General features: G+C 45.9%; 1 protein-coding gene across 5 annotated transcripts in view; it reads left to right on the top strand.

Moving 5' to 3' along the window:
- Nucleotides 1–15,886, top strand: part of KIAA2012 (KIAA2012 ortholog) — a 485,035-nt gene that overhangs the window by 194,915 nt on the left and 274,234 nt on the right. For all 5 annotated transcript variants that reach the window (XM_077272089.1, XM_077272092.1, XM_077272094.1 and 2 more), the window contains exon 11: nucleotides 4,307–4,444. In XM_077272089.1, the coding sequence (XP_077128204.1) occupies nucleotides 4,307–4,444 (138 nt within the window). The remainder of the gene's footprint in view (nucleotides 1–4,306; nucleotides 4,445–15,886) is intronic.

Genomic DNA, 15,886 nt, shown 5'->3' with positions numbered 1-15,886 from the left:
ATGCTGGCAATGCTGCAAGAGGGAGTTTGGTGTGATGCCTCGAGACTGAGAGGAGAAGAGTGATGAGCTCAGGGAGTAGAATGGGGCAGAGAAAGCGCAGGAGCCGCCAGTGTGACAGTACCCCTTCACTTACACCCCCCTGCATTTTTGGCCAGACAAACCTTTCCGAGATGATAGGGGAGAAATTGTTCTCCACAGGCTCCAGGGAAGATGTTAGATCTCTGGCAGTCAATTCATCCTTAATGCAACCGGACAGACCCTGCCAGAAGGTCGTTACCAGGGCTTAATCATTCCAAGCCAGCTCTGTAGCCAGGATACGTAAATGTAAAAGCATACTGAGCCACGGTGTCCGTGTCTTGACTCAGAGTCAAAAGGGATGAGTTGGTTGAGAAGGTGTGCTCTGGTACCTCGAACACTGCTCAGAACATCTCCAGGAATTTCCCCAAATTGCGAGTCTCAGAACCTCCACGTTCCCAAATGGGGTTTGCCCAAGCCAGGACTTGTTCAGACAGCGGAGAGACCATAAATGGAACCTTGGTCTGGTCCAAGGAGAAAGATGGGCGTGAAGTGGATTTGGGTCACTTTGCTCCAAACCATTGCAGCAAAATCTGAACTCCAATATGGCGCTCCTTCCAAGTAAGCTTTGCACTATACCTCAAAAGTAATTATCGAACACATATTGGTTATTGGCATACTCAGGTAAAATTGAGTAACAAATTGTACCATTTGTTTTCTCCTATAAACACTTTTGAAAATTAAAAACATAAGGCCAAAGCAACATTTTGCTGGGAAAAAGTGGTAATTTCCATTTACTGAACCCATTGCTTTACAATTCTGTAACTTGCCTTAGGGTTAAAAATGTTCACTACAGCCCTAAAAGAATTCTTCAAGAGGTGCAATTTGCAAAATGGGGTCACTTGTAGGCGTTTGTGCTGTTTTGGCAAGTCCATTGCTATTCAAATGCGACAATTAAAGCCAAAATGGTGCTCCAAAATTCAAATCGCGCCCCATCCCTTCCATGCCTTGCCTTCTACTCAAACAGTAGTAGTCAGTAGCATTCACACACACACTGAATTCTGGTATGAAAACAATGTTACATTTATGTTTCATTGGTTGCACAGTATCAAACAAAAAACATACACATAAATCCCTAGCCTTGTCCAGGCGCTAACTAAACACAGACCCTGGCTACTCATACACAGCCGAGCTAGTCCCAGTCTGGTCAAACAAAACAGCTATCGTCCATAGCAACCCATGATACTGGTGCACACAGTCTGTGCATACTCCTCTCAGAAAGAGATTGTGGCTTGTCTCTCTCTTCAACTTCAACACAAATCCACTCTGGTCAGCTTCACCCCAGCTGACTGACTTAGGTGAACACCATGCCTGGTTATATGCAGAGCTAGCCAGGTGCAGATATCAAAGCCTGTAGAGCTAGGATTTAACCCTAGCCTACTTGACTCTGCTAAACCACATATAGGGTTTTAGCACGCTCATAAGAAATTGCACAAAATATTGTGCTGCCATTTTCTCCTTCTACTCTTGGGAAAATTTATAAATTTGGGACTAAGGTAACATTTTTGTGGAAAATGTAATTTTTCAATTTCACATCCCAATATTAAAAAATTCTGTGAACTATCTGTAGGTTCAATATGCTCACCACACATTTGTTGAATTCCTTTAGGGGTGAAGTTTCCAAAATTAGGTCACCTGTGGGGTTTCTACTATTTTGGTACCTCCGGGGCTCGGCAAATGCGACATGGTGTCCATAATATATTCCAGCCAAAACTGTGCTCCAAAGTCCAAATTGCACTCCTTTCCTTCCGAGCCCTGCTATGCGCTCAGTAGCTTTTGACCACATATGGGATATCATCGTGCTCAGGAGAAATTGCACAAAAAATAGGTGCATTTTCTCCTGTTACCCTTCTGGAAATAAATCATTGGGGTAAAGCAATAAAATAAAATAAAGAAAAAATAACAAATTTTTGTTTGTTTTAATTCACGTGAAGCAACTGAAGGGTTAACAAACTTCCTAAATGTGGTTTTGAATACCCTTTAAGGGTGCAGTTTTTAAAGTGGTGTTACGTTTGGGTGTTTTGTTACATATAGGTCCCAAAAAGTCTCTTCAAATGTGAAGTGGTCTCTAATAAAATAAATTTTGTAAATTATGTTACAAAATGTTGTAACCCCCCAAAAAAAAATGTTTAAAAAATGATGGTGATGTAATGTAGATACGTGGTAAATGTTATTTATTAATTCTTTTTAGTGGCATGACCATCTATTTTAAGGGCATAAAAATTAAATGTTTGAAAATTGTGATTTTTCTTTTTTTCTTCTAGATTTCCAATTTTTTTGACTGAAATTTACCACTGAGGCCATTTTCACAAGTTCGGTATTTGGTCATTATTTTACCTCAGTATTTGTAAGCCAAAATCAGAAGTGGATCAGAGGAAAAGTATGATAGAAACACGTCACCATTTCTGTATTTTTCACCCACTCTTAGTTTTGGCTTACAAATACTGAGGTAAAATACTGACCAAATCCTGAACGTGTAAGTTAGGCCTAATATAAAGTATAATGTGTGATGAAAAAAGAAAAAAACTGTTTCAGAATCACTGAGATACGTTGAAGCATTTCAGAGTTATTACCACATAAAGTGACTGTGGTCAGAATTGAAAAATTTGGCCTGGTCAGGAAGGTGACAATAACCTTCAGCAATATGGGGTTAATGACTCATTATCTGTCTAAAACTGGCTCTACAGCAGGGTCGTCCATCTAGCTAATCGGTATTCAGATGTGTCCGCTCTTCGCCAGTCATTACACTGGCTGCCCATTCATTATAGAATCCAATTCAAAGTACTTGTTCTCACCCACAATGCTCTCCACAGTGCGACACCCCTTACATCTCCTCCCTCATTTCTGTCTATCAGCCTAGCCGACCGTTGCGCTCTGCAAATGACTTCCGACTAACCTCTGCAGTAATCCGTACCTGCCACTCCCGACTCCAAGACTTCTCCCGTGCTGCGCCAATCCTCTGGAATGCTCTACCCCAAGATATTAGGACCATCCACAATTTGCACAGTTTTAGGCGCTCCCTCAAAACATATTTGTTCAGAGCGGCCTACCACGTTAATTAATCAAAGTAATTTTATGTGTAAGTGTGTAGCCCATTCACTACTTCCATCTATCCCCCACCCCCTGAAGATCGCTGGACCATCATTGTAAATACATCACTGTAAATACACACCTGTACTTTGTATCTCCCGCACCTCATTGTAGATTGTAAGCTCTCACGAGCAGGGTCGTTTAGTTTTGCTTTAATTATTGTATTGTTAACGTTGTTACTTATGACTGTTGTGTTTGAAACTGTTAAACTGTAAAGCGCTGCGGAATATGTTGGGGCTATATAAATAAAGATTATTATTTTTATTATAGTCACTTCCCTGACAAGTGTTCCTCACAACCCCGTAGCATGCAGGTGTTTTTAGTAGGAGGGGAGTAATCCCCTGCCGGATAGCTCTGGGGATGGCTTATCCCAGATAAGAAGAAAGGAATTGGCCATATTGAAGTTCATTCTTTAGACTGGAATCACAAAATAAATGTTTGGTGCAGTATTTTGCAGCAAACATTACAACTACTGGGGACGACATGCTACTTTAATATCATGGAGTTCCATCTACGTCATGATGCTGCTTGTTAAATCTGTACAATTTCAGACTCCAGTGTTCTGAAGACTTTTCATTCGCAGTTGTTCTGTGTAGGCTGTCATGTTAGATCATAAAGCTATATGTTACAGTGGCACATAACCCATTCAGCTCATTCATTCCAAACAACTTTTTAGGGTAATTTCAACACCTTTTTTTAAAACACATCAGCCTCCTGGCGCCGGCACTGAGAATCCTCACAGCGCGCAATGCATGTGTTATGAGGATTCTACAGCGACATAGAGTGAATGCAAACTTGTACTATAAGACCAGACAACACTTTTAAAGAATAAGCTGTACACGTATCTCCTATAGAGTTTGCATGGAGCAGCAGCACGCAAGCTTCAACTTTCCATAAAAACACCTCTTGCAAGGAAGAACAGGAAATTAGATGACAAGATTTACTGTTTGAGTTGATTTATAATGGTATTGTAATAATATTTCCTGATATGTAGGTTGCACATGCTGTTTTTTTTCTATTTTATTCAATTATTGTTGCAGCTGTTGGATAAATATAGGATATGTTAACTGCGATAACTTTTCTCTTTCTCACATAACTTAGCATAAATTAGCTTCATATATGTCTGTTTTGTTTTTTTTAGAGTGCTGTAAAGGCAGTTCTGTAGGGAGCCTTATAATGGGCCCTGATGGGGAGATTGTATGCCTCTCTCTTATGGGAGCAACACGGGATACAGACATTTCCATTCGTTTTGATTTCATCCCTGAGGAAGAAGAGGAAGGTAACGTTTATTGTAGAATGTGAATGGTTATGGCCAAAATATTTTTGCAACGTCTGTTCAAAAGACATACTGATAGGGAATTTAGATTGTGAGCCCCATCAGGGACAGCGATGATAATGTGTGCAAAATTGTAAAGCGCTGCGGAATATGTTAGCGCTATATAAAAATAAAGATTATTATTATTATTATTATTATTATTATTCTAGTTCATATAAAAAAGGGGGTTTGGTGCCGTATTAGCCTATTGGAAAAATAATGCTCTCGGTGTGGAAAACAAGATAATCTTGTAGTTATTTTATTTTTGTTAGCCATTAAAAGGTATAATTACAAGATTATCTTGTTTTTCACACTGAGTTCATACCAATGATCAGGATGATCAGGACTGTGTGAGGGCCAGACAAGGTCACATCAAACTCGCCCATCCATGCCTTTCTGAACCTTTCTGTGTGCACTGTGTGCAGTCATGCTGGAACAGAGAAGAGCCTTCCCCAAACTGTTCCCACAAACATACTGTTGTCCAGAATATCTTCTTATGATGAAGCATTAGGATGTCCTATAAGTAATGCTCTAAGGAAAGCCTTAAAAAACATCCAAAAGCATTATCCCTCCTCAACCCAGTTGGCACTATGCGGTTAGACAGGTAACATTTTCCTGGCATTAAAAAAAGGAATTGTCAGCGTGCCCAGTATGGCCAGAATGCCCAGCATGGCTCAGTCCCATCTTCAGTCAGAAAAAGTACAGAATTCAGTATCCCTATGTGGTAAAATCCAGAAACCTTTGTTAGAGATATTATAAAAATACATGGGCCAAATCATGTCTCATTGTATCTATGGCCGAGGATATCTTTCAATACCAGCAGTTAAAAAACTATCTCCTATCAGGCATATGGCCCTTCATAAGGTTAAATATATGTACGGTACATCATATGACCCTGCCCTAAGTGCTTAGCATTCCAATCCTCCAATCTAAAGACATCTAAAATGTGGCAATATACAAGTAAACCTCAGTAGATTGTTTAAGGACTGAAAACTAATAAATAAGAGAAAAGGAACCAAGCTCTTGGGAATCACCTACTTATGATAATGGTGCAGTACTGAGAGGCTGCAGTGTAAAATATCCCCTAATCATACTTAGTACTTAATTAAATACCTGGCAGGTCTAGTCCTCTGTATTGGACAGAGGACAATTGGACTTTATGTTATGGATATAAATGCTAGGTAAACCAGCACTGACCTCGGGGGAATTGTAGTTATAGATTTTAAAAATACCCAATAAAGAATATTTTTAACAATTTAATCTACTCTGGCCAGTGAATTCTGTCTATCTTGTCCAAAAAAGGCGTCACACCAGACTAGCAGTTCCAGTAAAAAAAAAGTGGATATTTAATTAGCCCATAGATAATAATGACTTAATGAGCTAAAATGTTGCACCAGTTTACTATGCAATAATACATTTATTCTATTAAATATCCACAGTTTTTCACTGTTATGGTGGAGTACAGCCGTTTTTCTGACTATATTTTGCACTCACCATCTATAGTCACCTAAGTTGTTCTTTTAGACTTTGGTTCCTAATCTCTGTTTTGCTTATAAAGAAAGACGGGTTAATAGGAGGGAGGCTTTTTGGGGGGCTGCTGAGAAGTACAGATGTAAAAACATGTGTGTTCCATTTATAGAACGACTCTGGTGGGCCGTGATGGCCTATCGTGAAGCAGTAGTATTCTTACCAGTTTAACCCTGTATTGCACGCCACATTTATAGCCATTATTGCTTATCTTAGTAAGATGAATTTCCTTCAGTCTATACAATTTTAAGTGTGACAGCAACCATTTTGCAGACACGAGGCAATTTCTCAACCACAGGGCATAAATAACTGTAATATGCAGCATTAGGTAGTGTTGGGGTAAAGGACCATACAGGCAGCCGAATGAAAACTGAAATATTATTAGGCAAGGCTTCATTACTGATTTATGGTCAGTTACAAAAAAAAGGTCGGAAAGTGAAGTTCATTAGACATTGATGGGTCGCTGGGGGTTCTTATTAGTGATTACTGAGCCACGGGGGAGAGAACAGTTTAAAACTCCTCTTATATTTTCAGTGGTGAAACAGACTGGAGCGGCGGCCCCCTCCTTCCCCCTTCATGCTTTTACATTGCAGTCCACCCCCTGGTTTTGCCCCTTCTACTCATCGACTCCAGACTAAATCAATAGTCCACACTTGCAGGCCTGACTCCATCACACTGTGATTGTCAGGAAGAAAAACAAACCTCGCTGACAAAGGTCCCAGCAGAGAGCAAAGAATACAAGACTGGGTGAATGTCAGACAGATGTCCAGAAAAAGAGTGAAAAGAAAAATATCCAAGGCACTCTGTTAATATTACAGGATTGTCCTCTTTTTTTTTCAGATCTATTTTTTTTATTCTTTGTTTTTTTGTCTCTTTGGACATAAGATGCCTTTTTTTCCCTACTTTATGATGTTGTTAACAAAAGAATGCTAATTGTGTGATTTGCTGCAGACACTTATCTTTTATAGGCTCACCACTTAACATTACTCTGCTGGTAAACACAACTGTAATTACCAGGCATCTAAATTAGGGAGAGGCCAAGGCTACCAATGTCCTGTACATAAATTGCATTTTTATTTATTTTTAATAATATATTTATACTTTTTGTTATCTTCTTGAACATAGTTCGAGCTGCTAAGGACCTTCATTCTAGTAAACCGCAGATGATTGGAATATTTTTTTTACACTACTGGCCATTCCCATAATATTATATGATGAGAGGGTGTTCTCGCATAAGGTGCGATAAAACATGCTAAAATATCCACATCAGAAATGTGTGACTAGGGATAACTCTACTTTACTGGAGCTCATAGTCTTATTTCTTGCACCTGCATATATAACTGTATGGGAAATGAAAGAACAGGATCAAATGTTAAATGTATGCATGTGGTGCAACTTGATCAACAAAAAAATGACCTGATTTTAATATTGACCATTAGATTTAAAACTTAGGTCCCAATTCATCAAAGCAATTTTGCCAGAATTCTGCAATAAATTGCTTTGAAAAGTTACAACATTTGTGCGCAACTTGGAGCTGCTCAAAAATGTTGTAACATCAGCGTTTTCATGCCAGTTTTTCCCAGCTCCACCAAAATGGGATGGAGGCATGGCATGGGCAGTGTAGGACTGGGGTGCCAAAGGCCCACCAGTAACATTGACTTTGGAGGCCCACTTGCATACAAATATTGCACTACCCTCGTTCACAAATTTACCTATATCTCTATATAATAATAATAAACTGGGTAGTTTGATCAATGAATGATGAGATGTTGCTTTTTCTATACAGAATCAATAGAATTATGCGAAGTACTGCCCATACAGTGGGGTTAGGGGCCCAGATCTGCATAGGGGCCCACCGGGGGATTCCCCTGTTACCCTATGGGCCAGTCCGAGCCTGCATGGGCATTATGATACAGCTTGTCTACTGTTCTACTGTGTTATTTTCTCCAGTGGGGAACTTTGAGTAAGATCTCTGATGTGGCGCACGGAGGTGCACACCTCTGATTAGATGCTCTGTCCTCCCAGCTCACACACTGCCAGGATTCGCCATTGTCTGCCCCAAGAAAGGAGGTCAAGTAACCAATATGCCTACTCCCGGGCAGAACCCATCTCTTGGGCGCTGCATCGCTCAATACACTTGGATTGAGCACGGACATGAATACCAGACTGGTTCTGCCCAGGAGTACGCATATCGCATACTTAACCATCGTTCCCGGGGCAGACAACAGAAAATTGTTGCAGCCACAGGGCGTGCACTAGAAGTCTCAAGACTGCAGTCGCACAGAGTGACTGCAGACTTTCATTTTATACTTGACACCCCCTTTAAGAGGCTAGCGCGCTTAATGGTTCAGTAGCGTTTGATTCTTACATGAATGAGGGGCTTATGCTTTAAATCTTACAAAAATGTAGTATTTATTGGAACTGTTTAAAATGCAAATAAAATTATTTAATCAAAAAGATTTTCCACAATGGACAATACTATTTTGTTAGGTTTCCCTGATTAAAAAAAAAATAAAAGACAAATCACAAGGTGTCACAAGGTAGTCTTAAATAGTTATCTCTAATCAAGAAAATGTTTAATTGCCCTGTAGCGCCACCACAGAAGACATGAAGAACTACACCATGCAATAGGCTGTAAAACATCGGTTATGTGGAACAAGAGTTGTTTTTTGCTGCTTTTCTGACTAATAACAGATGAGGGTCCTACACAAGGAACCTTCATCATTTAATCTGTTAATTATTTCCATGAAGCATAGTTACCATTGATAAAATTGTGATGTAGTCATAAGAAAACCTTGAACATTACTTTATACAGGTGGCCATGCACCTTTTATTTTTTAAAAATGATATGGGGTCCCTCCTATTTTCAATAACTAGGGATGAGCGAATAACTTTGGATAACTCCTTATCCGAATTGCTATACCGCTTACCGAGTAGCTGCATCAGTAATCTGGATACCTGGAGCACTCCCGATAATCAGCTGTTCGGTGCCACAGCTGCATGTGTCACGGCTGTGTCACAACACATGCATGGAGAGCCCAACAAACAGGCCAATGTTGACCTACATTTCATAGCCAATGAACTCCGGTCACATTACTGATGCCAGCGATCACAGTGTGAGAAATTTCTCACGCTGCAAACACTGACATCAGTAAGGTTAAGCTTAAGCATGCATGTGTGTTCCATGCTAAACGGGGGATAAGCAGCTTATTTGCAGTTCAAAAGTTTGGACATTGTGATGTACCAACTAGTGGTATACTGGGACACAGGTATGTATCGCACAGACAGAAGTCTGCTGTGATCTGAATCCAGGACAGGTTGCTGGGTCTCGTAGTCCCACAAACCTGTACATTAGTAAAGGACTGGATATAAGGGCTAACCAGAAAGTGATGGGTGGGACTGGTTAACCACATACCTCCCAGGGGGTGTGCTCCTATGACATCAGAAAGGTCCTGTATGCTTCCTGGTTGCATCACATGGGGCAGATGGCCATGTGTGAGACTGGAGCTGGTTGGAGCTCCTGAAAGTCCAGGAAGCTACTGAAGGTCTGGACTAGTGACAGGACCAATATGAAGCCAGTCAGTTAAGCAGGTAACCCAGAGCATGGGGAACTGTGTGCACTGATGGGGGTCGGTTATTAAACTGTGCATGTGTAGAGACCGCAGGTAAAGAAGGATGCAGGGACAAATAGGAGCCAGAAAGCAAATAGCGTTTTTAACTTTCTTTTTAACTTCCAACCAAAAAGATAACAAACGTTTTCCACGCAGGGAACTTATATACAAGAACACAATTTCGCAGTAAATCCCAATTATTATATGGCCGCCCTGAACTACACCCGTAGAACGCGGCAGCGCCTCACTAGTGACTCCCTACTAAGATAAAGTCAACAACGGTCACTTATCAGTGCTGGTTCAGCGATGTAGTCCTGACGGGGAGGCTCCGACAACGCCGTAGTCCTGATGGCGGAGGAAGGAGGTGTCTTCTGGCGACGGGCCCAGGCGTAGAGTCGAGTCCAGAATGTCTTTTGCGGTGCTGCGTTCCCTCCTGCAGGCGGACGTTGATCCGAGGTAACAGCCTCCCAGTCCAGAGAAGAGTCTTTTTGAGGAGGATTAGGAGAATAATCAGTATCAGTCACAGCTGAGACGAAACCATGCGAGTCTGTAGTACTCTCTGGCAAGGTGTTCTCAGGGAGCGCGGTAATACTGTCCCTGAGCTGGTCAGCACTACCCCTCTGCCTGGGGGGTCGCTGACGACGGATGCGTCTCTTTTTGGGGGCTCCAGTAATTGCCCGCAGTGTCTGTTGCACGTTTTCCCCCTGCTTCCTGCAAGTCTCACTGCGGCCTGCACACTCACAGCAACTGCGCTGCAGTTTCCTCTCCTCAGAGATTTCCCGCGCTTCTCTGCCCCTGCTTTCGCGCGTTTTGCTTTTTATCCTCTCCTCTCCCTGCGTCACTCTGCCTCCTGTCACATGAGCCTGGCTTCCCCTGCACCCCTCAAATCCGTCCCCCGGAACCCCGACTCCCGGCAACAATGGTTCCACCCGTCTGCACAGCTCACCAGGTCCCTGTCCCCTACATTCCCCCACCCTGTATGCTCGCCAGTCCCTGGGCGAGGCCTTCGCACTGACAGGTCGCCCACCTGACGGATTGTTCCACACTTGGGTCTGTCTAGTGTGTAAGTCAGGACTGTAGCGAGTTGGGGGTCTACCGGCAGTAGAACGTTCAGAACGTCGTGGCTCGGGTCCTTGTGTAGGGGGTGTTGGGGGAATGTCGTCAGCGGAAGGGTGACTGGTCAGGGGTAGTGTAGTAGTCGAGATAGGGGGAGTATTTTGACGCCGTTCTTCTTCTTCATCATCTTCTTCATCCCACCAATGGTTGTTGGGGGACTCAGTCGTAGGTGGCTCTTCCCTGATTGCGGATTCCGGGGTGTCCGAGTCAACAGAGCGACACAACCGGAGCATGTTGCGATGAAGAATGCGAGTACCTGTACTTCCGAGGGCCTCAGACTGCACTTCATATACAGGTCCATGCGGGTCTATACGGCGAAGCACCCGATAGGGTGTTTTTTCCCAACGATGGTCTAACTTGTTTTGCGGTCTTTGCTCTCGAACGAGTACTCGATCACCTGGCCGGAACTCTGGGGGTTTTGCTGTAGGGGTGCTCCGATGCTCCACTTCCCGAATTCGAGTGTGTACCAGTCGGTGTAAGGTCTGCAGCCGATGCCGATGATCACGCACCCACGAAGCCATCCCTGTTCGGGGGCCTTCTTCCTCCGAAGACAGTTCCAGATCTGTCATGCCTTTTCCTGGGCGCCCAAAGACCACTTCATACGGGGTGCGTCCTGTGACTTGATGAACTCTATTGTTGTAGACCCACACTAGGTCAGACACGTACTCCGGCCAGCGGGCCTTCTGATCTTGTTCCAGCGCACGCAGCATTTGAAGCAAAGTCCGGTTAAACCGCTCGCAAGCCCCATTTCCCTGGGGATGATACGGTGTGGTGCGTGACTTATCAATGCCGTAGAGGCGATGCAGCTCTTCCATGACCTTGCCCAAGAAACAGGCGCCTTGATCCGAATGTATTCGCCTCGGACAGCCGTAAACTTGAATAAAGTTCTTACAGATAGCGCTCGCCGCCGACTCAGCTGTCTGATCACGGGTAGGGATGACTACCGCGAATTTTGAAAAATGATCTACCATAACGAGGCAGTGTTCGTAGCCTTGATGCGCTGCTCCAATGGTAATGTAGTCTATCATTAATACTTCAAAAGGGGCAGACGTCGTGATGCTCTGCACAGGCGCCCTTTCCTCCGGTGACTTGGTTAGCTCACATTGTCGACATTGTCTACAGGCAGTTTGTACTTCCGCAAGCAGCCGAGGATGATAGAACCGAGTTTGCAGCCACTTAAACGTCCTCTTCACTCCGAAGTGTGCCCCGGACTCATGAGCTTCTTTAGCAACTGCGGCCACCACAGGCCCTGGTAAGACCATCTGCCAGGTCGGCTCAGAATCTGCCAGAGCCATGGTTAAGTGGCATAAGAGCCCGTCCTGAAGAGTTAGGCGCTCCCACTGCCGCAGAAGAAGGTTCAGATCTGACGGGAGAATTTGTCCAGGGGTTCTCACGGGCAATAGACCATTCGTTATCCACTGTCGCAATGGAGCTAGTTCCTGGTCTTCCTGTTGTAGCCGTATCCATTCGTCCCGACTCTGAACCAACAGTCCTGCAGCCGTTCCGTTCCCGGTCTGTTCCCGGCTCACAGCCGTCTGAGCAGCGCCCCCGATGGCGTAGGGGATTTCTTCTCCCTCCAGCTCCTCATCTCGGTTAGTTCTTGGGGGATTTTTCCGCAGACGAGATAATGCGTCAGCATGAACATTCTCCGCTCCTCGCTTGTAAAGGATACGGTATCTGTACTTGGCCATCCGGGCTACCCAGCGCTGTTCTAGGGCACCCAATTTCGCATTTTCCAGATGTGCCAATGGGTTGTTATCCGTGCGTATCAGCACCTCTGAACCGGCTAGGTACTCAGTGAACCGCTCCGTCATAGCCCACACCACGGCCAGCAGCTCCACCTTGAAAGAACTGTAATTGTCTGGGTTCAACTCAGAGTCATGAAGAGACCGACTCGCATAGGCGATCACTCTCTCCCGCCCATCCTGAACCTGAGACAACACAGCCCCCAATCCCTGAGAGCTGCCGTCGGTGTGTAGGATGAACGGTTGCGAAAAGTCCGCATAAGCCAACACCGGCGGCTCCATGAGAGCTGTCTTCAAGTCCCGGAACGCTGCTTCTTGTGGCTCCTGCCATTGTATCTTCTTTCCCCGTTCCTTGGGGGAGCTTCCTTTCAGCAGGACTTGTAGATTGTGAGAACGGCGAGCGAAATTCTTCACGAAGCGCCGGTAGTACCCAGCGAGGCCCAAGAACGCCCGTACATCTTTAGCGGTCTCCGGTGTGGGCCACTCCTGGATTGCAGCAATCTTCTCCTGCGATGGCCGGACTCCTTCGGCGGACACCACATGCCCCAGGTACTCGATCTGTTCCCGGAACAAGTGACACTTCTGGGGCTTCACCTTAAGCCCGTATTTCAGCAACCGGTCTAGTACCTGTTCCAGTCGGCACAGATGTTCCTCGAATGTTGGGGCGTAGATGATGATGTCATCCAGATAAATGAGAGTGGCCTCGAAGTTCAAATCCCCCAGACACCGCTCCATTAATCGTTGGAAGGTGCCTGGAGCGTTGGCCAGCCCAAACGGCATTCGATTGAACTCAAATAGTCCCATGGGAAGGATGAACGCTGTCTTAGGACGATCTGCTTCTGTCATCGGGACCTGCCAGTATCCGCTGGCTAGGTCTAAGGTGGAAAAATATTTGGCCCGACCCAGCACGGAGAGAGACTCCTCGATACGGGGAAGTGGATAAGAGTCTCGGACGGTGCATGCATTTAGCTTACGATAGTCCACACAGAACCGGAGCGTGCCGTCCTTTTTCCGCACCAGCACGATCGGGGCAGCCCACGGGCTCTGACTCTCGCGGATCACTCCCTTTTGTAGCATCTGGCCTAACAACGTCTTTACTTCCTGGTACATCTGCGGGGGAATCTGTCTGTACCGCTCCCTGATGGGCACTGTATCTCCAGTCGGAATTCCATGTTCGATGGCCGTGGTACAGCCAAAATCATCTTCATGTTGCGCAAACACTTCAGCATAGTGTCCAAGGAGCCGCTGCACTCGCGAGACTTGTGATGGATCCAGACCCGGTAATTCTGCTCGCATATGTTCCAGAATAGTTTGACCTTTTCGTAACGCTATCAGCTCAGGATCCTGTGTAGACCGGACACTGACCATCCAGGGATCAGGGGAATCCACCTTTAACTGTAAAGTATCTGGAGGAGGCATCACTTCTAACGGTCGTACCACTTTGGCCATCTCACTTCGGACCCGTAGCACGACATCGTGTTCGTCCACATTCACACATCGCACTGGTACGGCCCCATTTTTAACAGTAGCCAGAGATCGGGCCACCAGCAGTCCTGTGGGCAAAGGGGACGTAAAGGTGGGCTCAACCTGCACTTGCACTCCTTCCAGAGGGATGCGAGCTCGGATGGGCAGGGATATAACAGTCTGTCCTGGGGGAAACGTCACTTCTGCTGTCGGGGAGGTGATTACTTTCCCTAGTATGTCTCCCTCCTGAAAGGTCTCTTGCACACGGACTTCCCTCACTAACTGTCTGAACACGGAGCCTTGAGGTGTACTGGTCCCCCACTGATTGAGTGTCTCTTGTGTGGTCTCCCCTAACAGCAAACTGCCAAAGTCCTTCAATACATTCATCCCCAAAGTCACGATATGTTGTGGGCTGGGATCCCCCCGTGTCAACACAACCCCCCGGCGGCCCAGGTCTTTCCCACATAAAGATATTTGCATCCAGGTGACCCCTTCCACTGGGATGGGCAGCTGATTGGCGGCCTGCAACCAGATTACGGGGCCCCATTGGGGTCTGACTGACACAGGGAAGTGTTTTCTAAAATAGGCCTCGGGCATAGTCGTGACTTGAGATCCGGTGTCCACCAGACAACGTACAGCCCGCCCTTCAAACTCTGCCCAAACCAGGGGGCAGCTGGCAACCAAATTTTCGGGACTTTCACCACCCATCCGCGGGGATTCTGACTCCGAGCGTCGTCCCCTTAGCTCGGAGTCCTCTAGTTTAACGCCCGCCGTGACGAGGCCCTCCCTCTCCGGGGGCACTCCCGTGCGAAATGTCCTGCCTCCCCGCAACCATAGCAAGCACCGGAGACCGGATAATATCCTGAACGAGCGCCACGAGCTGGACTCCCAGACCCTTGCCCCCGGGGTAGCTCCCTTGGGCTTCGCGCATTTTTTTTTACTTCGGCCAGTTCGTCTCGGATTTGTTTGAGCTCCTGCCGCATCTCCTGAACCCACGACGGCTCACCCCCTCCTGGTGCAGCGGTCTGGATAACCCGAGCCTCTCCTGTCAGGACCGTCACCCCCCTCTCTTGCTCCCGGGTGCGGGCCTCATTGCCTATGTCGGAGAAAGTCAGGCGCGGGTCGACCCGCACTCGTTCACGTAGAGCCTGTTTGGTCAACTCATCCCGCAGTCCCGTCACCAGTTGGTCGCGCAGGGTCACGTCGACATGTCCCATCCCCATACCATCTTTCCGCACGATTGCAATGTTTAGCTCTTGCAGAGCATTCATGTACTGAGTGACAGTCTCGCCCTCTTTTTGTCGCCGTCCAAACAACCGGGCCCGCAGCTCTCCCACGTCGGTGGGATCCCCGTGCGTCCCCTCTAACACATGTAACACCCCGGTAAAAGTATTCCGCTCTGTGGGGGGTCTCAACATCACTGAATCTCGGGCCTCTCCGTCTAATGCCATAATGGCTACCTCAGCTTCCAGGGCCGGGGTCATAGGATGCATTCTCAACAGCCCCCTCATCCTCTCAGTCCAGCTCCACAACAACATGTTGCTCCCATTAAACTTGGGCAAATTGTTTAACATGGCCCCCAATGAGAGAGAAGCTCTAGGCCCAGCCCCATCCTCCGTATCTTCTGGCTCCTTCTTTGGATCCTGCATCCTGCCGACTACGCCAAATGTAGAGACCGCAGGTAAAGAAGGATGCAGGGACAAATAGGAGCCAGAAAGCAAATAGCGTTTTTAACTTTCTTTTTAACTTCCAACCAAAAAGATAACAAACGTTTTCCACGCAGGGAACTTATATACAAGAACACAATTTCGCAGTAAATCCCAATTATTATATGGCCGCCCTGAACTACACCCGTAGAACGCGGCAGCGCCTCACTAGTGACTCCCTACTAAGATAAAGTCAACAACGGTCACTTATCAGTGCTGGTTCAGCGATGTAGTCCT

The sequence above is a fragment of the Ranitomeya variabilis genome, chromosome 7 (assembly GCF_051348905.1).
Source record: "Ranitomeya variabilis isolate aRanVar5 chromosome 7, aRanVar5.hap1, whole genome shotgun sequence".
NCBI lineage: Eukaryota > Metazoa > Chordata > Amphibia > Anura > Dendrobatidae > Ranitomeya > Ranitomeya variabilis.
The sequence above is the reverse complement of the archived record's forward strand: the minus strand, read 5'-3'. Positions and strand labels throughout refer to the sequence as shown.